General features: G+C 36.9%; 1 protein-coding gene across 1 annotated transcript in view; it reads left to right on the top strand.

Annotated features, from left to right (window-relative positions):
* The window catches only part of LOC103269695 (contactin-associated protein-like 3), a 163,233-nt gene that overhangs the window by 112,177 nt on the left and 25,962 nt on the right, over nt 1-25,094 (top strand). Inside the window, exons 13-19 of the mRNA XM_008067259.2 lie at nt 2,309-2,436; nt 13,807-13,977; nt 15,272-15,490; nt 19,057-19,296; nt 19,898-20,128; nt 22,685-22,818; nt 23,667-23,754. Coding sequence (XP_008065450.2) covers nt 2,309-2,436; nt 13,807-13,977; nt 15,272-15,490; nt 19,057-19,296; nt 19,898-20,128; nt 22,685-22,818; nt 23,667-23,754 — 1,211 coding nt within the window. The remainder of the gene's footprint in view (nt 1-2,308; nt 2,437-13,806; nt 13,978-15,271; nt 15,491-19,056; nt 19,297-19,897; nt 20,129-22,684; nt 22,819-23,666; nt 23,755-25,094) is intronic.

Here is a 25,094-nt window from a genome sequence, read left to right as displayed (position 1 = left end):
CAGCAAGACCTCATCTCTACAATAAATCAAAAAATCAGCTGGGCGTGGTAGCGCATGCCTGTAATTCCGGCTACTCGGAAGGCTGAGATGGAAGGATCGCCGGAGCCCAGCAGGTCGAGGCTGTGGTGGCTGGGAGTGGCCACTGCACTCCAGTCTGGGCGACAGAGTGAGACTCCAACTCGAAAAAAACAAAAAACAAAAAAAATCTACTGAAAGAAACATAGTGAACAAGAAGAATAATTTTTAGAGCATAAGGAACTAAAAAAGAAAGTGAATATTTAAAACTGTTGAGCAAAATTGTCTTCCCTGTATATGTGCTGTGTTTATAAATTTGGGAAAAAATAGAGAAACAAGAAAACTGAGATATAACTATAAATTAGGCAGTTTTTGACTAGTCTGGTGACTGGGTAATTCATGATATTCTGCATGAAGCATGGGCACTTGGCCTTGACCTGTACTGATAATGAATTTTTACATAAGAATTATTAAATATTCCTACAGTTTTAGTAAGTTACTTTGCAAATAACAGAATGAAAAAGACTTTATTATCTGTTTTAATACATACAACATGCATTATGATTTTACTTACGTATTGTCAATGTTAAAAGCAAAACTAAAGTTTAGTTTGGTCCTTTAAAGTTCAAAGATCCTTGAGGAATAATAATGCACTTACATTTTTCCTCCAGGATGATTTATCAAAATAGCAGTTACAGGAATTAAAATATTTATATGTGTCATTTACAGATAGGTTGCTGTTTAATAGCAGGAGTTAGTGTAGTGTGTTATCCTCATATTTATGATGAAATAAACTCCCGGATTGACTCCTTCCATAATTCAGAGATTCCTTCTACTTTGTTCTACCAGGTCTATAACACAGCTGATGTTACTGTATTGGTGTACTCTGCAGGTGTGTTTCCATTAGCAGGAATCACAGGGGCTTACCCACATGCAACCATGTTGTTTTATTTTGTCTGATTTTGAAAGCAAGCTGAGTCAATAAAACAGTTTCTTAATTTTATTTAATATTTAATATTTATTTCATATTTCTTCATCTCTTATCAAATGCACTGCCGGTCACTTTACTAAAAATATTAAACAGGAAAAAACAACTCTTAACAGTTAGAACTTTTGTACTTTAAACAAATATTTTGATACCTAAATAGAATTGGAATGGCTATTAAGTTATTCCAATTTTTTTGGAGCAAAGCTATTAGGTCGGATCATATTAATTTGCTGATTTTTGACCAGCAAAAGAGACGGTTTCAGATGCTTCTACCTGTATATACAGGAGTGAGTGGTGACTTTGTAATTGCTAGGAATTAAAACTTCCTAGCCTCTACACAGATGTAGAGCATCAGAAGATAAGCTAGACAAATAATTATTTGTCCCTCAGTCAGCTTTATGCATGTAATTAACATCTAACAGCAATAAAAAATATGAACATCTTAAGCGGTGTAGAAAAATCTCCTTATATTGTCCAGAGGGGAGGTTGTTGGTATAGCCGGCTTACCAGCCAGCCTTCTGGCCCCTACACTAGTCCTTTTTGAATTGGAATCACAGATATCAGTGTTCCCCCAAATATTTACTTTCATGATGACATTTTATTGTTGTTGCTATTATTGTTATTTATAACGTCCAGTAGATTTCCCGGAGGCACAGATGGCGTTTGTTATGTGCACATCCCCATCAGTAGGCCTGCAAGATACACAATAAGTGTTTGTCGAATGAATGGACAGTGACAGTTGGCTGAGCACCTTCACATGCATTATCCCACCTATGAGTTTTATGTGTGCATTTTGCGTCATGTCTTCATCTCACTCTTGAAGTTGTATTTTGTTTTTGTTTTTAAGTTTATGACATTAACAGGAAAGGAAATGCCTAATTGTTGCATGAGGAATCTCTAAGACTTAATAGAATTCTGAAAATTGAAATCCTAAATCTATTCAGTCAGATGGTTTTTTTTGTTGAGGGCAGATTGCCCTGTTTTGCATGTGTAACTGCATTTACTTTTTATCCAGTGACTGAACTGGAAAGAACAGTGAACTGCTAACTTGTATTGGGAATGTAGTCTCACGCCTGCGCCAATGACTGCTTCCTCCTCTGTGGTCAGGTACAATGGACACTGGCCCTTAGATGACTCCAGTAGATACAGTAGTACCATGTTTATGAGTGTTGAGATGAGCAGTTTTATTTCCCTACTATTATGTATTTACAAATTTAGCTTAATGCATCTTGAACTGTAATAAAAGACTATTGTTTATCTGAATATTTCTTGAAATAACATTAAGATTGTTGTATTGTTTCCTAGGACCAGTGACATAGGAGTCCTTTCCCATAAGGAACACCTGCCAGTCACTAAGGTTGTGATGACAGACACAGGCCGACCACATTCTGAAGCGGCTTATGCTCTGGGACCTCTTCTCTGCCAAGGGGACAGTAAGTAGTGGCAAGAGGAACTATCTTGACACCTAAAGATGCATGTTAGTGTTTTGTGAGAAATTCAGCTGCATGGGTTCATAAAAACACTGACTATCTAGGCAATCTATATTTTATTAGGAATAATTAACTTAGAAAATAAGAAGCATATGTTGTAATTGAAAAAAACTGAAAAAATGATACTACCTCTGGGTTATGTCTATTTATATAGTATTAATTTTAAAGAAGACCAGGGCTGTGAAGACTAATGAAATAATCTGAAATGTTACATCATTTGTTAGGAAATATTGAATATATACCAACTTTGCTGAGTGCTAAGATAGTAAAAACTGGTAAATGAGAAAACGAGAGGACAAAGCCCATCAGGTCTATCTGTTCATTAATGCCTTTCAGCAATTCTGAATGTTCGTATAGGAAACCTCAACAATAACTCCTCCAAAATAAGTAAAATTAAATACATATATTTTCTAGCTTTAATTTTCTTCCTTGTAGTCTCTCTTGAATATACTGTATCCAGGACTTCTCTGCCAACACTCCTCAGAAACTGCTCTTGCCCAGGTCACCAATGTGACCTTGATATTGCTAAAAGCAATGTACATTTATCAGTAATCTGCTTAATTGACCCATGAGCAACTGTGACTTCCTCTCATGATACTCTTTGATTTATTTTCTTTACTTGGTGGCCAGCATGCCACAGAGCCTTGGTTTCTCTCCTTCCCCCCTCCTTCCCAGTCTTCCTCTCACCAGTGTGATAGTGTCAAGGTGTCCATGGCCCTCTCTTAGATCCTGTTCTTCTCTATACCCTGTTAGTGATCTATTTCCCATCATTCTCACAGTTTTCAATACCACATAGATGAGTGACCTGCACATTTATATCTCAAGCCTAGTATCCCCTGAACTCCTGGCCCCTGCATCAGACTGGTTGTTCTGCACTTTGATTTGCATTTCAGTGGGCACTGTAAACTCAACCTATCAAAACACTTTTTATTTAAAGTTTCCACTACAGTTTTCCCCGACTCAGCACATGACAATTCTATTCTTCCAGTTGCTCCTTAGACTGAAAACATTGTAGCCATTCATATCCTTTTTTTCTCTCAATACACATTTAATTCGTCAGCAAGTCTTATTAATTCTAACTTCAAAAATGGATCTGAAGTCTGACCATGTCTGACCATCTCCTTGACCACTCTTGAATGGGCTGTTGTGTGGCTCTAGCACCTATTTGTGTGCAGCTGTCTTTGCCCACTCAGCCAAACTCAACAGAGAAGCCAGAGTGAGTGCTCTGGTGCCAATGGCCCCAAATCAAAGAACAGACCAAATCACAATTTTCACCCAGGTTCCCAGTGGACATGCTGAACTCTGAGCCAGGCAAGTCCTCACTGGGGCCTGTTGAGCCACAGTCCTCTGAAGTCCCATGTTCACTCTAGAGCTAAGCATGCCTGGATCTGATCTCCTAATAAGCTGACCAAACTGCCGGGCTCAGTGGCTCAGCCTGTAATCCCAGCCCTTTGGGAGGCCGAGGTGAGTGGATTACCCGAGCCCACAGGTTTGAGACCCACCCGGACAATTTGGTGAGACCTCATCTCTATAATAAATAAAAAATTAGTCGGGCATGGTAGCATGTGCCTGTAGTTCCGGCTACTTGGAAGGCTGAGGCGGAAGGATCACCGAAGCCCAGCAGGTCGAGGCTGCAGTGGCCGGGAGCGTGCCACTGCACTCCAGTTTGGGTGACGGAGTGAGACTCCAATTCAAAAAAAAAAAAAAAAAAAAAGCTGACTAAAAATGTTTAGAGCTGAGCTAAAAGCATAGCCACTGGGTGGTGTGTGAGAGACAGTTCTGAATAGTCCAGCAAATGCTTTGAAAACTGAATTGACTTTAAAGCCATGACACACTGAAGGTAAGTTGGAACACATGGCCAGAACTCAACCAGGCCAACTGTCTGCAAAAAATTATCTAAGAAATAATACAGAATTACCTAGCAGACAAGGAACCAGAAAAATCTTAGCTTTCATAGGGAAAGACATCCTACAAATGGCAATGACATGACACAGAAGTTAAAATTATTTGATAGAGACATTAAAGCAGCTATTACACAAATAGTCAAAAAAAGAATTATAAAAACTCTAGAAACAAATATATAGGAGAGGAATAGAGTATATGAAGAACAATAAAATATAAACTTCAGAACTGAAAAGTATAGTAACCGAAATAGAAGGTACTGAATGACCATAATAGCATATTTGAGATGGAACAGTCAATGAACTTGAAGATAGATCATTAGACATTATTCAGTCTGAATGAGAGAAAGGAAAAAAGATTGAAGGAAATGAACAGGGCCTCAGAGATCTGTAGGTCAGCAATAAAATACCTAATATTCATGTGTTTTTCTTTCCAGAAGACATGAAAGTGTGGTGCTGGAATTTTTTTTTTTTTAATTCAAGGAGTACACATGTGTATTTGTTACATGAACATATTGTGTAGTGGTGTGGATTGAGTCTCAGGTATCCTATTCCTCAGATAGTGAACATTGTGCCCATAAGTCGTTTCTGAAACCTAACATACCTCTCCCCACCCCATTGGTGTCCCCAGTATCTATTATTTCCATCTTTGTGACCATTTAGCTCCCACATGCAAGTGAAAACATGCAGTGATTGGTTTTCTGCTTCTGAGTCAGTTTAACTAAGATAATGATCTCCAGTTCCATCCATGTTGGTGCAAAGGACATGATTTCATTCTTTTTATGACTTCATAGTATTCCATTATGTCTATACACCACATTTCCATTATCCACTGATTGGTTAAATGAGCATTTAGGTTGATCCCATATCTTTGTTGTGAATTATGCTGCAATGAACATGCAAGAATAGGGATATTTTAAAATTAATATAATGACCTCTGTTCCTTAGGGTAGATACCTAGTAGTGGGATTGCTGGATCAAATGGTAGATCTACTTTTAGTTCTTTGAGTAATCGCCACACCACTTCCCACAGAGGCTGTACTAATTTACACTCCCACCAACAGTTTATAAGTATTCCTTTTTCTTTGCATCTGCACCATCATCTATTGTTTTTTATTAAAAAAAAATAATAATGACCATTCTGACTGGTGTAAGATGGTATCTCATTGTGATTTTAATTTGCATTTCCCTGATGATGAGTGATGTGGAGCATTTTTTCATATTTTTTTGGTCATTTTTGTATTTTCTTTTCAGAGATGTCTGTTCATGTCGTTTCTCACTTTTTAATGACGTTATTTGCTTTTTTCTGGATGATTTGTTTGAGTTATTTGTAGATTCTGGATATTAGTCCTTTGTCAGATGTATAGTTTGCAAATATCTTCTCCCACTCTGTAGGTTGCCTTTTCGCTCTTTTGATTATTTCTTTTGCTCTGCAGAAGCCTTTTTAGTTTAAGAAAGTCTCACCTATATATTTTTGTTTTAGTTGCGTTTGCTTTTGGGGTTTTGGTCATAAATGCTTTGCCTATGCTGATATCCAGAAGAGTTTTTTTCTACGTTTTCTCCTTGAATATTTATGGTTTCAGGTCTGACATTTAAGTCTTTAATCCATCTTGAGTTGATTTTTGTATATGGGGAGAGATAGGGATCAAGTTTCATTGCTCTGCATGTAGCTATCCAATTTTCCCAGCACCATTTGTTGAATAGGGTGTCCTTTCCCCAGTGTATGTTTGTCTGCTTTGTCAAAGATCAGTTAGTTGCAGGTATTTGGGTTTATTTCTGGATTCTCTATTCTGTTCCATTGGTCAATGCATCTGCTCTTGTACCAGTACCATGCTGTTTTGGTTATTACAGTTTTATAGTATAATTTGAAGTTAGGTAATGTGATGCCCCCAGCTTTTTTCTTTTTGCATAAGATTGCTTTGACTCTTCTGGCTCTTTTTTGGGTCCATATGAATTCTAGGATTTTTTTAATTCTGTGAAAAACAGCATTGGTAGTTTCATAGGGATTGCATTGAACTTGTAGGTAACTTTGGGTAATATGGTCATTTTAATAATGTTAATTCTTCTAATCCATGAACATAGGCTATTTCTCTGTTTGAGTCCTCTGCTATTTCTTTCATCAATGTTTTGTAGTTTTCCTTTTAGAGGTCTTTCACCTCCTTGGTTAAACATGTTCCTAGACATTTTAGCCTTTTGGGTGCTATTGTAAATGGAATGGAGTTCTTGATTTGAGTCTCAGCTTGATTGCTATCGGTATATAGCAGTGCTGCTAAATTGTGTCTGTCGATTTTGTATCCTGAAACTTTGCCAGATTCATCTATCAAGTCCAGGAATCTTTTGGAGGAGTCTTCAGGGTTCTCTAGATCATAGATATAAGAGCATGTCATCAGCATACAAAGATAGTTTGATTTCTTCTTTTCCAATTTGGATAAGCTTTATATCTTTCTCTTACTTGATTGCTCTGGCTGGGACTTCCAGTTCTATGTTGAACAGGAGTGCTGAAAGTAGGTATCCTTGCCTTGTTCCCATTCTAAGAGGAAACAGATTCAACTTTTCTTCATTCAGGATAACATTGGTTGTGAGTTTATTGTATATGGCTTTTATTATTTTGAAGAATATTCCTTCTATGCCTATTTTGCTGAGGGTTTTTATCAAGAAGGTATGGTGGATTTATCAAATGTTTTTTCTGCATCTATTTAAATGATCATATGATTTTTGCTTTTAATTTAGTTTTTGTGGTGAATCACGTTTATTGACTTGCGTATGTTGATCCACCCTTGCATCTTTGGGATAAAACCCACTTGGTTATAGTGTATTATTATTATTATTATTTAATGTGCTGTTGAATTCAGTTTGCTGATATTCTGTTGAGGATTTTTGCATCTATGTTCAGTGGTTTTCTTTTTGTTGTGTCTTTTCCTGGCTTTGGTATCAGAGTGATACTGGCCTTGTAGAATGAGTTAGGGAGGATTATCTCCTCTTCATTCTCCTGAAATGACTTCAGTAAAATTGGTACCAGTTCTTAAAGTTCTGGTAGAATTCAGCTGTGAGTCTATCAGATTCTGGGTTTTTTTGTTATTAGGAGAATTCTAATCACTCTTTCAAGCTCACTACTTGTTATTGGCCTGTTCAGGCTTTCTATTTCTTCTTGGTTCAAGGTTGGAGGATTGTACCTTTCCAAGAATGTATTCATTTCCTCTAGATTGTCTAGTTTGTTTGCATAAAGGTGTTCATAATAGTCTCAGATGACCTTTAAATTTCTATCATATCAGTTGTAATGACTTCTTTTTCATTTCTAATTGAGCTAAATTGAGTCTTCTCTCTTTGTTTCTTAACTAATCTAGCTAGTGGTTTATTTATTTTGTTTATCTTTTCAAAGAGTCAACTTTTTGTTTCACTGATCCTTAGTTTTTTTTATTTCAATTTTTTTCAGTTCTGCTCTGATCTTCATTATTTCTTTTCTTCTGCTAGCTTTGGGTTTGGTTTGTTTGCATTTTTCTAGTTCCTTGAGGTGTGATATTAGGTTGTCAATATGTGATCTTTCAGTCTTATTAATGTAGGTCCTAAGTAGTATACATTTTCCTCTGAGCACAGCTTTGGCTGTGCCCCAGAAGTTTTGATAACTTGTTTCATTGCTGTCATTCATTTCAAGGAATTTTTAAATTTCCATCTTGATTTCACTGTTGACCCAAGGATCATTCAGCAGCAAATTGTTTACCTTTCACATCTTTGGCTTCACAAGTTCTTCTCAGAAATAACTTCTAGTTTTAGTCCACTGTGGTCTGAGATGGTGTTTAATATGATTTTGATTTTTTTTGAATTTATTGAAACTAGATTTGTGGCCTATCATATGGCATATCTTGGAAAATATTCCATTTGCTGATGAGAAAAATGTACATCTGTAGTTTTGGGATGAAATGTTCTGTAAATGTTTGTTAGTTCCAGTCCCTCTAGAGTCCTGTCTAACTCCATTGTTTCTTTGTTGACTTTCTGCCTCGATGATCTGTCTATTGCTGTCAGTGGAGTGTAAGCTCCCCACTATTATCATATTGCTGTATATCTCTTTTTTTTTTTTTTTTAGGTCTAGTAGACTTTGCTTTATAACCTGGGGCTCCAGTGTTAGGCACATATATATTTCAAATTGTTATGCCTTCCCATTAGATTGATTCCTTTATTGTTATATAATAGCGATCTCTGTCTTTTCTTACTGTTTTAATTTAAAGGCTGTTTTATCTGATATGAGAATGGCTATTGTTGCTCACTTTTGGTTTTCATTTGTGTGGAATATTTTTCTCCACTCCTTTACCTTGAGTCTATAGGATTCTTTGTGAGTTAAGTGGGTCTCTTGAAGGCAGCAGATATTTAGGAGGTGTTTTTTTTTTTAATTCATTCTTTCAGACTATATCTTTTAGTGGGACATTGAGATCATTTATGTTTAGAGTTAATAATGATATGTAAGGTACTATTCTATTCATCATACTAGTAGTTATCTTGTCGCTTTATTTTCTATATTGTGTTGGTGTTTTATAAAGCCTGTGTACTTTATGATTTCCAGCATTTTTCCACTGTTGTTATTTTGCCCTTTTGTTTGAGTAACTTGGACTCCCTTGAGTATTTCTTGTAGAGCTGGTCTAGTGGTGACAAATTCCCTTTGCGTTTACTTTTCTACAAAGAACTTAATTTCTCCTTCATTTGTGAAATTTAGTTGTACAGGATACAAAATCCTTGGCTGATTGTTGTTCTCTTTGAGGGGATTGAAGGTGGGATCCCAATCCCTATTGGCTTGTAGGATTTCTTCTGAGAATTCTGCTGTTAGTCTGATAGATTTACTTTGTAAGTTATTTGATACTTTTGTCTTACTTCTCTTAAAATTCTTTCCTTCATATTAACCTTGCATAGCTGGATGATTATATGCCATGGGGATGACCTTTTGCAATGAATCTTTTGGAGGTTCTTTGGACTTCTTTTATCTGGATGTTTAGATCTCTGGCAAGACCAGGGAAGTTTTTCTACATTATTTTCTCAAACAGATTTTCCAAACTTGTTGCTTTCTCTTCTTCTGCTTCAGGAATATGTGTGATTTTTAGATTTGGACGTTTCCCACATTTCTTGGAGAAATTTCTTTATGTTGGTTTTCAATGTTCTCTTGAAGTTCATTGACCAAGTTTATAATCAACCTTTTAAATTCTATGTCTGGAATTTCAAAAATTTCATTCTGGTTAGGATTCCTTGTTGAAGAGTTGGTATGATCTTTTGGGGGTGTTGGAGAACTCTGTTTTTTCATATGTCAGAATTATTCTGGTTCCTTCTCATTTATGTAGATTGTTTCTTCTTATTTGAAGCTAGCAGGGGGATGACGTGGGCACTGTGGGGTTTCCTTGGTTATATATAACTTTCATGTGATTAGTTTCTCAATTGGCAGATGTGGCAGCCCTATGCTATGTACCTGCACTAGCTCATGATATCCTGAGTGACTGTAGTAGTTTGGAAAGTGTTGTTAGCTGGCACTTAGGATCTGGTCTTCTCCAAAACTGAGGTATTTTATCTGATGTGGTTGGTGGTACTGTTGATATCCAGCCAGGAGGTGGCACTTGTAGGAGATAGCTGACTATGATGGTGGCTATAGGGCTTCTCCAAGGAAGTGTGCAGCCTGGCTAGGCTGAGGGTGGGACTCAGGGGATTTCCTGAGATTTGTGTCTGATTTGAGCCTTTTTGGGGGATGCAGAGGAAAGGAGTTGAAGGATCCCACAAGTGTGCACTCTTAACTACCCCAGTGAGGTTAGAGAGGATTTCCAGGCTACTGGGGTAATTAATACACAGAAGAGTTCACAAGGGGAGTAAGAGGTAGCTATGGCTCACCCAGCTCCTGCCTTGACTTCAGGCAGTCTGCAATCTGAATGTTGTGACTGACCTCAGGGCTTCAGGTGTTCTCAAGCAACTCACCCAGCTGCAAATTGTCTGCAGCTGCAGAGTTTGGCCTTGGAGCCTGTTCCCTTCCACTTTGTCTAGAAGGCATCCACTCCACCTTGCAAGAGTTTTGTTCCTGGGAAATGGCAGCTGGCACTGCTCAAGGTTTTTTCTTGCATCACTCCAAGGCAGAGCATGGCTGTGGAAAACTCAGTTTCCTGTGAGGGGCTGGGGTCCCACAGGCTCAGGGAACCCTGCAAGTTCACGGCAGAAGCACAGAACTCCCAAATTTCTGTCATGTACCTTCCCCACTGTGTCCAGAGGCTGTGGTGGATGGTGGTGGTGCAGGCAAAAATTCAACCAGTTCCAGCCAGGTCGGTGAATTTTTTTTCTTCTTCTTTGCTTTAAGTGGTTATTATTTGGGCACTTGTGGAGCATGCTGCTGGATCTGTTCCTCTCTGGGTGCTGGGGAAACTCTCTCTAGTTTGGATTACTCTGTAGGAGAAACTCACTCCAGCTGCTTCATGGTAGCCATCTTAATTTCTATTTTGAAAAAAAATTGGAAAAAAATAATAACTGAAAACTTTCCAAGTGTGGCAAAAGACAGACATGAGAAGTTGAATGAATCTTTTCAATTGCACGTGGATCATTAGCTCAGAGAGAGCATATTCTGTGTCATTAAATAAACTTTAGCACATGTTAAATAACTGAAGTTGTACATTCTCTTCCAGAATTGAAAGCCATAAATAAATAACAAAGATAATAGGAAAGTCCCCAAGCACTTGGAAATTAAGCATCAAACTGTTAAATAGCATATGATTCACAGAGAGGGTCTTATCAAGTATTACAAAATAATTTAACTGAATTAAAATGAAAATAAAACTTATCAAATTAGTGGGCTATAGTTATAGCAGTGCTTAGACAGACACTTGCAGCATTAAATGTCTATTATAAATGAAAAAAGATCTCAATTCAATAATCTAAGCTTTCACCCTAGGAAGCTAGAAAAAAAAAGAGAAAAATAAACCTAAAGTAAGCAGAATGAAGGAAATAAAAATAAAAACAGAAATCATTAAATTAGAAGCAGAACAAAATAGAGAAGATCTGAGAAACAAAGGTTTTCTATTAAAAGATCAATAAGTTTGATAAGTGCCCAGAAAAACAGTCAAAAACAGGAGAAAAGATAAAAATTACCAACATGAGAAATGAAAGTTGAGATATCACTGCAGACACCACAGGCATCAGAAGTATGATAAGAGTATACTACAAACAACTCTATACACATAAATTGTATAACATTAAAATGACTAATTCCTTGTAAATCACAAACTCCAGCCTGGGCAACATAGCAAGAACTCATCTCTACAAAAATTCAAAAAATTTGCCAGGCATGGTGACATGTGCCTGTAGTCCTAGCTACTCATGAGGCTGAGGCAGAAAGAGCTCCTGAGGCTATCAGATTGAGGCTGCAGTGAGCCATGATTGAGACATTGAGCTCACTCAAGATGAGACAAATAACTGAAACAAACTCAAAAGTATTTAATACTAAAGCCTTCTGAAAAAAAAGTCTCAGCAGAGATGGCTTCACTAGTCAGTATGTCTAAAGAAACACCATATGCACATGATCTCTTTCATAAAATAGAAGAGGAAACACTTTTAAACTAATTATATGAGGCTGACATTGCCCTGAGATCCAAACTAGGTAAGAAAGTGCAAAAAAATGATACCTACAGATGAATATTTATCACAAACATTGATACAGAAATCTTCAACAAAATATTAGCAAATCAAATACAAGAATATTTAAAAGAGTAGTATAGCATGAACAACTGGAGTTCCAGGAATGCAAGGTTGATTATATTTAGAAATCAATCTATGTAATTCACTATAAAGGAGAAAAATTACACCAAGTGCTTTTTCTGCATTGGTTGAATATCATATGAATATCATAATTTGAATTATCATGCTAACTGATTCAACAGGATAATTAATACCATAATAGCATTCATAATAAAACTCTTAGCAAACTAGTAACAGAAGGGAACTTTGCAGCCTAATACAGGGTATCTACACAAAACAACACTAGCATCATAATTAGTGGTAAAAGACTGAATCCTTTCTTCCTGAGATTGGGAACAAAGACAGGGCTATTCAACCCCTCTCTTGTGTTCAGCAACTTCTATCATACTGGAAGTCCTAGCCAGTGCAATATGCAATACAAGAAATAAATGCGTACAGATTGAAAGGAGAGAAAACTATTCAGACATATGTATGAAAATCTCAAGGAATCTCAAAATAAATAAATAAAATGCTACTGACATGTAACAAAGCATGTATAGGATCTATAAGCTAAACACTCCTAAATGCTGAAGGAAAAAAATCAAGAAATTTTAAGTAAATGGAGAGACATACTGTGTCCATGAATTGGAAAACTCTGCATACTGCATAGAAAAGATGCCAATTCTTCTCAAATTGACACGTCACCCAAAAAGATATAAGAATGAAAACTGAGCACATGAAAATGTCTTCAACAGCATTTGCTGTTAAGGAAGGCAAATTAAAATGTGATACCACTGCACATCAATTTGAATTGTTAAAATGAAAAAAAAAATGCTAATAATAACCAAGCACTGACCAAGAGGCAAAACAACTGGATCTCTTATACAGTGCTGACAAAAATGAAAAATGGATAGCCACTCTTCAAAACTGTTTAGGAATTTCTTTAATTCAATTTTAATTATAAAATTAAATATAATATATTTAATTATAAAATTAAATATATAATTACTATATGACCCGGGAATTCTACTCCTGGATATTTAACCCTAGAGAAATGAAAACTTTACATGAAAACCTTTTCATAAATGGTTATAGCAGCTGTGTTCATAATAGTCCTAGTCTAGAAACAACTGTAAATGTTCTTCAGTGTGGGCAAATAAACTATACTACATCCATATAAATGAAGTAGACAATATAAAGGCACATATTAATAGATGCAACAAGTTGAATGAATCTCAAAGGCATCGTAGTGAGTGCATGACTCCATTGATATGACATTTAGAAAAGGCAGAAAGTACAGGGCCAGAGAGGAGTTGCCAGGGGTTAGGAATGGGAGAGGCATGACTATCGAGCTAGGAAGAGGGAGTTTTGGGGGGATGATACGGCTGTCTTTTACCCTGATTCTGGTAATGGTCACACAAATCTATGCATGAGTTATCATTTTCATAACTTTACATAATGAAAACCATTTTTACTTCATAAATTAAAAAAATAAAATTGTTTTTTAAAACACAGATCATTTCTATAGTGATCGTCCTTCTATTGCATTCATGCCCAGAATTCTTAATCATTAAAATAATCTCCATTTGGACCTTCATATTATGGCTATGTGTTCAGAAGAAACTGAAAATGAATACTTGCATAGATAATGGTTACTAACACTGGAATTGCTGTTTGTTTCATTATTTTCATCATTTGTCTTTTTTCTTTTTCTTTTTGTAAACAGATTCGTTTTGGAATTCAGCTTCCTTCAACACTGAGACTTCATACCTTCATTTTCCTACGTTCCGTGGAGAGCTTAGTGCTGACATGTCTTTCTTTTTTAAGACAACAGCTCCTTCTGGGGTGTTTGTGGAGTACCTGGGGATCACAGACTTTATCAGGCTAGAGCTACGTGGTGAGTTGCCCACTCTAAACAGAGCCACTTGGTGCTGAACTATTAGCAATAAAACCCTTTGTAATCTAATTTTGTATTGCTACGTAATGACTGTGTAAATTTCTGGGATACACACAATATTTTTGATACATGTAATAATATAGTCAGAGTAATTGAGATTTCCATTGCCTCAAATACTTACTATTTCTTTGTGTTCAGAGCATTCCAAATTTTCTCTTCTACCTACTTTGAAATACACAATAAATTGTTGTTAACTATAGTAAGCCTACTGTGCCATCAAACACTAGAACTTATTTCTTCTATCTAACTACAGTTTTTTAAATGTTAAGTGATTTCTCTTCATCCTCCCTTCTCTTCTAGCTTTTTCAGCCTCTGGTAACCACCATTCTACTCTATCTCCAAGAGATCTACTGTTTTAGTTCCCACACATAAGTGAGAACATGAGTATGTGTCTTTTTGTCCCTGGCTTATTCTCTTAATATAATGTCCTCTAGTTCCATCCATGTTGCTGTAAATGACAGGATTTCATTCTTTTTAATGACTGAATAATATTCCATTGTGTATATATACCACATTTTCTTAATCTATTTGTCTGTTGATGTATGACTTAGGTTGATTCCATATCTTGGCTATCATGAATAGTGCTTCAATTGGCATGGGAGTGCAGATATCTCTTTGATATACAATTTATTTTCTTTTGGATATGTACCCAGCAGTGGAATAATAATCCAACTTTTAATATATTGCCATGCTTCCTTATCAATTGTATTTTTTATTAAATACTAAAATTATATTATTTAAAATAATTGTCTGAAATAGAGAGAAAAACAATAATTCATGAAACACAGTCTCTGACAATTTTGTGCTGCCTTAACCCTGTGTGCAATCGGAAGATTAAACCAAATGGGTCAAATAACTAATTGCTTGATAAATTACAAGGTTATTTGACTGAATTAACTAGTCACATTGTTTATGCAAAACTTAAAATTTAAAATGATATAAAGCTTTAAATACATCCACTTAATGCCAATTAATGTGCTAGTTTTCTTTTACAGGTGAGTATCTCTACTACTCAGAGCTTAGCTAGGTGAATAGTAAATTCCGATGAGTATGTTAAAGTCAGTTTGTTTTTCTTCTTCCAAGAAATGCATTTATTTTGCCCTGCTCACCAACTCAGAGAAACATTTTCTGCATCAGTGTCACTGTCTCCTCCTTAGTGAGCAGTCATGATGCTGTTCTCATGATTAGTTAATACTAAATTAACTTGAGCAGCTCTCATATCTACAATTTCCAGCTACCTCAGAATTGACCTTTTCCTTTGATGTGGGCAATGGTCCTTGCGAGGTCACGGTGCAGTCACCCATTCCCTTCAATGATGATCGATGGCACCACGTGAGGGCAGAGAGGAACATTAAAGAAGCCTCACTTCAAGTGGATCACCTCCCTCTCAAGATTCAACCTGTCCCTGCCGAGGGCCACTTGCGCTTACAGCTCAACAGCCAGCTCTATGTGGGTGAGTGCCGGAGTGCTCTTGGTTTATGATCAGCCGAACTGTGCTGTCAGTGCAGAGATGGACCAAGAGAAAATCGTAACTACAAAAGCAGTGATAATAGCAGTCGCAAACAATGACAACAAGGACAAGACTACTATGGCGCCATTTACTAAGCCTCATATTTAGTTAACATTTAGTATCTTTTCCCAAGGTATTGTATTCAATTTATAGGTGAAATAATGGAACCTCAGACAGATCAGATGACTTGATCATAGAAACCCAACTAGAAAAAGAATCCAAACCCATATTAGGCTAACTTCCAAACTTGCACTCAGTATCATAGCCAGTTTATGTTTGCTTCAACAGCTTCTCATCAATTCCATTTATAAAACACTTAGCAATTTCCATCCATTTGTCCCTTTTCCCTTCTCAGTGCCATTAGAGAAGCTGCCTTGTACTTGAGACAACATTCTCCAGTGTCTCCTCAAAAACACACCTTAGGAAGCCAGGTCACAGAACCAGCCTTGTGTCTGTTGCTACAGAACTTTCCCCCAGCTCCTGGGCTCTCTCCAGGGGTTCTATTCCCTTCACGGCTCCCTTATCACATCCAGCACATTCAGAACCTGCTCTGGCTCCTGCATGCCTCTTTTTTTGTGTTTGTTTATTCATTTTTAAAATTATTTGCATACATTTAATATAACTATTACATTTTCCGTGGGTAATTTAAATTGTGGTTTTTTATTTTTTGATAAATGCTTTTTTTAATATTTTATTTTAAAGGTATAGAGTACAATTCAGGATTAGGTATACAAGTGAACATTATACAAGTAAAATTTGGGCCTCCCTTTGGTCCCCACTTTGCCTGGTTTGAGATCAGGTACCCTTGTTGATGTGGTCTAACCCACACCCCAACAGTATCCTGCTACTGCCAATCCCTTTCTTCTAGTTTTGTGGTAAATGTTCGGGATCCGCTTATGAGTGAGAACATGTGGTACTCTGTTCTTTGTTTCTGTGATAGAGCAATGAATATTATAGACCCTAGCCCATCCAAGTTGCTGCAAAGTCTGTATGCTTATCCTTCTTCATGTCTGCATAATATTCCATTGTGTATATGTACCACTCTTTTTTTTTTTTAATCGAGTCCCGTTTCAATGGGCAATGTGGTTGGTTCCATGAGTTTGCTGTTCTGAATACTTCTACAGTAAACATGCAAATGGAGGTATCTTTTTTGTAGATATGGAAGGTCAATTTCTAGTTCTTTTATAAATCTCCACACTGTTTCCTGTAGTGGTTAAACTGGTTTGCATTCCCCCAGCATAGAAGCATTCCTTTCCTCCACATCCTTGCCAGCATCTGATGTTGTTATTAATGTTTTTATTAATGATGGCCATTCTTACTGGGGTTAGGTGTTATCTCAATGTGGTTTTGATTTGCATTTCTCTGATGATTAGTGAGGCTGAGCACTTTTTCATGTGTCTGTTAGCTGCCCGTATGTCTTCTTTTGAGAAGTGTCTATTCATGTATTTTGCCCACTTTTTAACAGGGCTGTTTTTTTTTTCCTTTTGGCATGCTTGAGTTCCTTGTAGATCCTGGATGTTAGCCTTTTGTCAGATGTACAATTGGCAGATATTTTTCCCCATTCTACCTCCCCACTCTCCTGATGGTTTCTTTTGCTTTGCAGAAGATTTTGATGTGTTCTCACTTGTTTATTTTATCTTTTATGGCATGGACATCTGGGGTTTTGATCAAGAATTGGTTAACTACTCCGATTTCTGTAAGGATGTCTCCTGAGTTTTCTAAGATTCTTACAGTTTAAGGTTTTATGTTAAGGTCTTTGATCCATTTAGAGTTGATTTTTGTGTATGGTGATAGGTAGGGGTCCTGTTTGACTCATCTGCTTGTGATCAACCAGTTTTCCCAGCACCATTTACTGAATAGGTTCTCGTCTCCCCATTGGTTGTTGGTGGAGGTTTTGTCAAAGATGAGTTGCCTGAGATATTGAGGTTTTGCTTCTGAAATTTCTGTTTTATTCCATTGGTCCATATGCCTGTTCTTATACCAGTACCAGGCTGTTTTGATGATTGTAGCCTTAGAGTAAAGATTAAAGTCTGGGAGTGCGATACCTCCCACTTTGTTTTTTTGTTGAGGATTGTTTTGGCTATTCATGGTTGTTTATGTTTCCATATGAATTTCTGTATTGTCATTTCCAGGTCTGATAAGAACGATGTTGGTAATTTAATGGGTATTGTGTCGAATCTGTAGATTGCCTTTGGTAGGATGGACATGTTAACAATGTTGATTCTCCCTATCCATGAGCATGGAATATTTTTCCATTTGTTTGTGTCTTCTTGAATTTCTCTGAGTGGTGTTTTGTTGTTCTCGTTGTAAAGGCCTTTCACTTCTCTGGTTAGGAAGATGCTGAGGAATTTCATTTTTTTGTGGCTATTGTGAATGGGATTGTGCTTTTTATTTGTTTCTCTGCCTGTTTGTTGTTGGTGTATAAGAATGCAACTTTTTTTTGCACATTTATTTTGTACCCTGAGACTTTGCCAAAGTCCTTTATCAGTGCGAGGAGGTGTTTGACAGATTCTCTTAGGTTTTCAAGGTATTGGATCATATCAGCAAAGAGGGATAACTCAACTTCCTCTTTTCCTGTTTCAATACTCCTGATTTCCTTCCCTTGTTTAATTGCTCTAGCTAAGATTTCCAACACAATGCTGAACAGGAAGGGTGAGAGTGGGCAGCCTTCTCTTGTTCTGGTTTTCAGGGGAAATGCTTCCAGTTTCTGTCCATTTAGCAATATGCTGACTGTGGGGTTATCGTAAATGGTACTTACTATTTTGAGGAATGTTCCTTTTATGCCTAGGTGTTTGAGGATTTTTAATCAAGGAGGGATGCTGGATTTTATCAAAAGCTTTTTCTGCATCTGATTATATAATCATGTGGTTCTTGTTTTTACATCTGTTGATGTATTTTATCTTTTCTTTAAAGATTACAGCTTTCAGTAGAGGAAGACTTCCCTTTGATTTTCTTGTTGATTGTTTTATTTTTGTTCTTTGGCCCCCTCCCCCAAAATGCTTTTTGCTGCATTTCCTTTTTTTCTTTTATTTATTTACTTATTTATTTATTTGAGTAGAAGTCTCACTCTATTGCCCAGACTGGACTGTAGTGGCACGCTCATGGCCATGTCAGCCTCTACCTGCTGGGCTCTGGCAATCCTTCCACCTTAACCTTCCAAGTAGCTGGAACTACAGGCATGCACCACATGCCCAACTAATATTTTTGATTTATTGTAGAGATGAGATCTCACCAAGTAACCCAGGCTGATCTCGAGCCCATGGGCTCAGGTAATCCTCTCACCTCAGCCTCTCAAAGTGCTGGGATTATAGGCGTGAGCCACTGCACCCAGCCAGTAATTCTTAATATTTGATCAAAACCTATGCTTTAAAAAAATTTTTTTTTTTCAGAAAATATTTTGAAAGACCACAGTTTCTGACATTTTCCATTGGGCCTCAGGTTGACGAGGGATGTGAAATCTCAATTAGGATACCAGGAACTCACTTCTATTTTTGCTGTTTCCCTTGTAGGTGGGACAGCCACCAGACAGAAAGGCTTCCTGGGATGCATTCGTTCTCTGCAGCTGAATGGGATGGCCCTGGATCTGGAAGAAAGAGCCACAGTGACACCAGGAGTGGAGCCAGGGTGTGCGGGACACTGCAGCAGCTATGGACACTTGTGTCACCATGGAGGGAGATGTACTGAGAAACCCAGAGGGATCTCCTGTGACTGTGCCTTCTCAGCATATGATGGGCCATTCTGCACACAAGGTGAATGTGGCCAAGGAGCAGGTCACAGGGAAATTGTAGGAGAGAAAAGAATACGAACAGCATTCTGGCATTTGATACTCTAAGGGAATGATAAGATGATTCTGTGTGATTATTTGAAATAGATTGCTTCTGTCCCAAACCCCTCTATTTAATTTAGGAGAAGATAAGATTCCATTCTTGAGAAGCCTGTGGCTAATTCTATTATATCTAGTAGCAATTCTTTCTGGATTTCTCAAAGGATCATCAGTGCAATGCCCTGAAGAGAGCAATAACCTCTAAATTATACCTCTATACTGGAGACTTAATGTTATGTAAATCTCTGAGGAAGTATATTTTGGAGACAATAATAAAATGTTAATTATTACTCAATTCTGCATTATGGGAATATGGGGGAGAGTAGTTGTGCATGTTTTATTAGAATAAAAAGATTCATATTTTATTTTTTTAATCTTACAAATTTTTAAAGTAAAAAGTAATAAAAGATACCATTATTATTTTCTCTCAGAATATTTAAGGATTAGAGATCTTTTATAAATACACATAAAGCAAGAGTCTTGCACTCAACATATTCCTAACATAACAAAAATTTGTGTCATTCCAGAGATTTCTGCATACTTTGGAATGGGCTCCTCAGTGATCTACAATTTTCAAGAACATTACAATTATACCTCCAGTAAGAACTCCAGTTCCTTTGCAGCTTTATTTCATGAGAAGCTCACATTGACCAGGGAGACGGCCACAATGAGCTTCCGAACCACTGGGACCCCCACCTTACTGCTCTATGTGAGCTCCTTCTATGAGGAATACCTTTCTGTTATCCTTGCCCCAAATGGTGAGTGTCCTTAGTCTAAGAACAAGACTGAATTAGAAAATTATGACCATGATGAAACAGGCCATTTCAGTGTTCAAACCACAAACTGGAAACCTAAAAATATTTCCTGCACTTCTCATTTAATTAGAGTAGGTTTGTTTTTCTTTATAATTCCAAATGTTTATAGCAAAAGTTAACATTTTAGTGATTTAATTGAGATGCCTCTCTTCCATTAAAGTTTGATCCCTTTACATATTTGGTGTGAAACTGTGCTTTTTGTTATTGCTAAGAAGACCTTTCCTTTTGTACATAAATAATCTAAATCAGTTTTGCACCTCTCTTTGAAATAAGAGATCTCATTTTAAACATCGAAAATCTTTTCTCTACCTTCTAAGCAAAGTAAAGAAGAGCTTAAATCACATAAAAGCCAATATCCTATGCATCAGGTAAACATATTTGCTCTTTATCCATCAATAGTTGAGAAGTCACTCATGTCATAGGTACGTGAAACAGAAATGTGGATATAGGAGTTACCCAACCCTTGCCCCACAGGCCTTTCTGAACAAAACTAACTTTGCTTTAGAACAAAACTTTAATCTTGCTTCATGGCACATGAAAGAGGAAATTGAACTTCTAGAAAAGTTTTCCACAATATCTGACCAATAGGATCTGTTATAGGCAATAAAAGAATTACAGAGAAGACCAGTGTGTGAATTGAGAAATTTGGATATTGTAACAAACCTCTTACTTTTCTCTTTGGTTTATTTCTTGACTAGGGCAGAAACATTGACGAAAAAAATCCTGGTTATGCAAAGAAAATTAAGTATGCATTTGTCAGTAATACATCAAAATGCATAAAAATAAGCCACATTAAAAGAAGTTATGCTTATAGAAACTAAATTTTAATGCAATATTGCTTAAGGTTTTGCCATTTAATAATATGAACACACATTAATAATTAACTTAGACCCTCACTGACAGTTTTCACACAGAACTTAGACTTTTTCCTTTAGTTAAGGAAAATAGGAGAACTTGAAAAGAGACCTTTTATGATAACTCGTTTGGTTCACTTGTAAAATAGTATAATTGGGTTCAGAATTTGGTCCTGGAACAACACATCATTATTTCAGGAAGAACAAATATTGGTGTACCCAAGTAAATGCTCAATAGGTTTTATTAAATAAAAACCAAAATTATATAAAAAATTGCTCCAGCAAAACCTCAATTTCTCAACCAACTCATCTTCGACAAAGCCCCCACCACCTACCAATGGGGAGAGGAAAACCTATTCAGTAAATGGTGCTGGGAAAATTGGCTGACCACATGCAGAAGATTGAAACAGGACCCCTATCTATCCCCATGCACAAAGGTTAACTCCAAATGGATCAGAGACCTAAATGTAAAACCTCAAACCATAAGAACCTTAGAAAAGGAAGGAAATACTCTCATGGAAATCGGAACTGGCATCCAATTTCTGTACAAAACCCGAAACCCACAGGACTTAAGAGAGAAGATAGACAAATGGGACCTTATTAAACTGACAAGCTTCTGCAAAGCCAAAGAAACCATCAAGAGAGCAGGGAGACAGCCTACAGACTGGGAAAAAGTCTTTGCCAACTCTAGGTCTGACAAAGGCTTAACATCCTGGATCTACAAGGAACTGAAGCGTACTGAAAAGAAGAAAACAAACAACCCCATTATAAAATGGGCAAAAGACATGAACAGACACTTCACAAAAGAAGACATTCGAGCAGCCAACAAACACATGAAGAAATGCTCAACCTCACTAATCATCAGGGAGATGCAAATCAAAACCACACTGAGATACCACCTAACTCCAGTCAGAATGGCAATTATCAACAACTCAAAAAATAACAGCTGCTGGAGAGGGTGTGGTGAAAAGGGAACACTTCTACACTGTTGGTGGGAGTGTAAACTAGTGCAACCTCTGTGGAAAGCAGTGTGGCGATTCCTAAAAGCTCTAAAAACTGACCTTCCATATGATCCTGCAATCCCCCTACTGGGAATATACCCTGAAGAACACAAATCACTCTATAAAAAAGATACCTGCACACGTATGTTTATCGCAGCATTGTTCACAATAGCAAGAACCTGGAAACAACCATGCTGCCCATCAAAAGAGGACTGGATTAAAAAAATGTGGTACATATACACGATGGAATACTACGCAGCCATAAAAAAGAACAAAATCATGAATTTCGCTGCAACCTGGATGGAACTAGAGTCTATAATACTGAGTGACCTCTCACAAAAACAAAAATCCGAATATCACATGTTCTCACTCATATAATGGACCTTGAACATCCAATGCAATACTATGAGAAAATGACGGATGGTACTGGGAACCTACGGGGGGGAGGGGGATGGGATTAACAGTAGCAAATATCTGTCGGGGGATGGGAAAACACTTTTTATCTACAGGGTGCCTGAATGAAACGTCATTGTACACCTACCCTTAACTGTACCCCACAAAACCATAATAAAAACTACTGATTAATAAAAAAAAAAAAAAAAAAAAATTGCTCCAGTTAAAAATGCCATTTTTTTCTTCTTTAGGAAGTTTGCAGATTAGGTATAAGCTAGACAAACACGAAGCACCTGATGTTTTTAACTTTGATTTTAAAAACTTGGCTGATGGGCAGCTTCATCATGTGAAGATTAACAGAGAAGCAGCAATGGTCTTTGTAGAGGTAAGACAGTAAATTCAATAACAGCAGCAGTAATTACAGTTGTGATTCTCAGCATGTAAGACTTGGAGCAAAAATTTGACAATAAATTCTAATATAATAGGTACACATCAGCACTGTTTTTCCTTAAGTCTTGATAGGACTTAAAATATCATCATGGTGTTTTATTTTATTTAACAGTGTTTGCTGAGCAATGACATTGTCAAAGTGAATATTAATATTTGACCATTGACATTAACAAGCTATCCTCATTGGTTTGACTTAACTTGGCAGGGAAATGTCTAGTTTATCATATTGACTACTGGTGATATACTAATTGGAACCCTACTTACTTGGTACATAAGAACAATTGCTACAGTACATTAAACTCAAGGAAAAAATCAAGATCTTGCTTAAATGGGAATACATTTTTAAAAAGCATCAGAGTATTTAAGCTATACCTTGTCACAGGGTCTTGAACAATCACCTTTATATATTGAATATGTATATAATACATTTTATACTCATATTACGGATTTTCTTTGAAATACCGAGCTTTGAGTCTTAAAATAGTTTATATCTCTTTGTAGATGGTACCAATTATAGATACTTAAGCCATGAATAAACGTAGGAGGAAAAGGAAGAGACACTAGGCTAGAGTAGAATTTTAGATATTACAGAAGTTGTTTAATGAAACAGTTCTCTCCTTTCTAAATCCTTTATTGTTTGAAGTTGACTTCTTTAACTTTTGTGATAGCAGTAACATATGGCTTATTTTTTATCATTTTTCTTAACCTTCTTTTGATTCCCCTCCTCCTATCATCAAAGTTGCGGGCCATTTTAATGTTTGCTTCTTGTGGAACATTTAATAGGTTAACCAGAATGTAAGGAGGCAAGCCATCCTGTCGTCAGGGACAGAATTCAATGCTGTCAAATCCCTTACACTGGGGACAATATTAGGTAAGTAGAAGAAAGAGTGTTCCCCCTCATGTTGAGCATCAGAAGTGCTGTATTGCAAATGCAGGATGCACCAGTCATACTTAATTTCAACCATAATGTCCTGATGAGTAATAATCAAGGTAGAAACTCTACTCTTGACTGAATGCACGTTATTGCAAGTGCTGCCTAGAGACAAGACCTTCTGTGAAAAAATGCTTCCACACTGACCCTCTCACTGGGCAATCAGTCTAATGTGAGAAACTTGGTGTTTTCCTAACAATTCGGGTAAACCAAAATCAAAGCAGATATCAAGTTCACAGATTGTATATTCATCAACAGTCAAATACAGAAATCATTTAATGATAAAACTAGATTTAAGTTTAAGGGGAAAAGAAAAAAAACTGTTCATTTTCTTTTAGCAAATGAATGCATTTTGGGTCGTGCACTGGCTCCTACCTTGCCTGTGGGTTAAATGGGATGTGTTCAGTGCTGCCTGCTACTCTTGCAAAAACACAGCCTCACTATCCTACAGACATTCTTTCCAGCTGCCAATTATTTTTCATAAAAGCATACTTTACTATTTAGGCATCTAATTATTTATGTATTTATTTTATTTTAGAGTTGTGGGGTACATGTGAAGATTTACTACATAAGTAAATTGCATGCAGGTGAGGTTCTAGTGAGCACTCTCACCCCTGGTAGTGAACCTGCAACCCAATGGGTGGCTGAATGCTGCTCATCCCCTTCTTTCCCTCCCCCTGCTAGCAGTTATTCCTTCCTTTGTGCTCCCATGCCCAATGTTTAGAGCCCACTTATGAGTGAGAGTATGTGATATTCAGTTTTTTGTTTCTTTGATAGTTCACTTAAAATGATGGTCTCCAGCTGCATCCATGTTGCTGCAAAGGACATTATTTAGTTCTTCCATGCGACTGCATAGTATTCCATTGTATGAATACATAGTATTCATAGTATTCATAGTATTCCATAGTATTCCATAGTATTCCAAGATATTTCTTCATCTGGTCCACTTTCAATGGGCATCTGGGTTGATTCCTTGCTGTTGCTTTTTCAAATGAACGTATGTGTGCAGGTGTCTTTTTGGTAAAGTGATTTATGTTCCTCTGGGTATATTCCCAGAAGTGGAATTGCTAGACCATATGACAGCTCAATTTTTCGTTATTTGTGAAAATACCACACTCCTTTTCATAAAGGCTGAACTACCTTACAATCCTACCAACCGTGTAGAAGCATTCCCTTTTCTCTGCAACCTTGCCAACACATGCTGGTTTTTGACTTTTTATTTTTTTATTTTTTATTTTTTTGAGTTGGAGTCTCACTTGGTCGCCCACACTGGAGTGCAG

This window comes from Carlito syrichta, unplaced genomic scaffold (genome assembly GCF_000164805.1).
Source record: "Carlito syrichta isolate Samal-C Ts95f unplaced genomic scaffold, Tarsius_syrichta-2.0.1 Scaffold309457, whole genome shotgun sequence".
Classification (NCBI taxonomy): Eukaryota; Metazoa; Chordata; class Mammalia; order Primates; family Tarsiidae; genus Carlito; species Carlito syrichta.
Note: the sequence above shows the minus strand (reverse complement) of the source record. Positions and strands in the feature narration are given on the sequence as shown.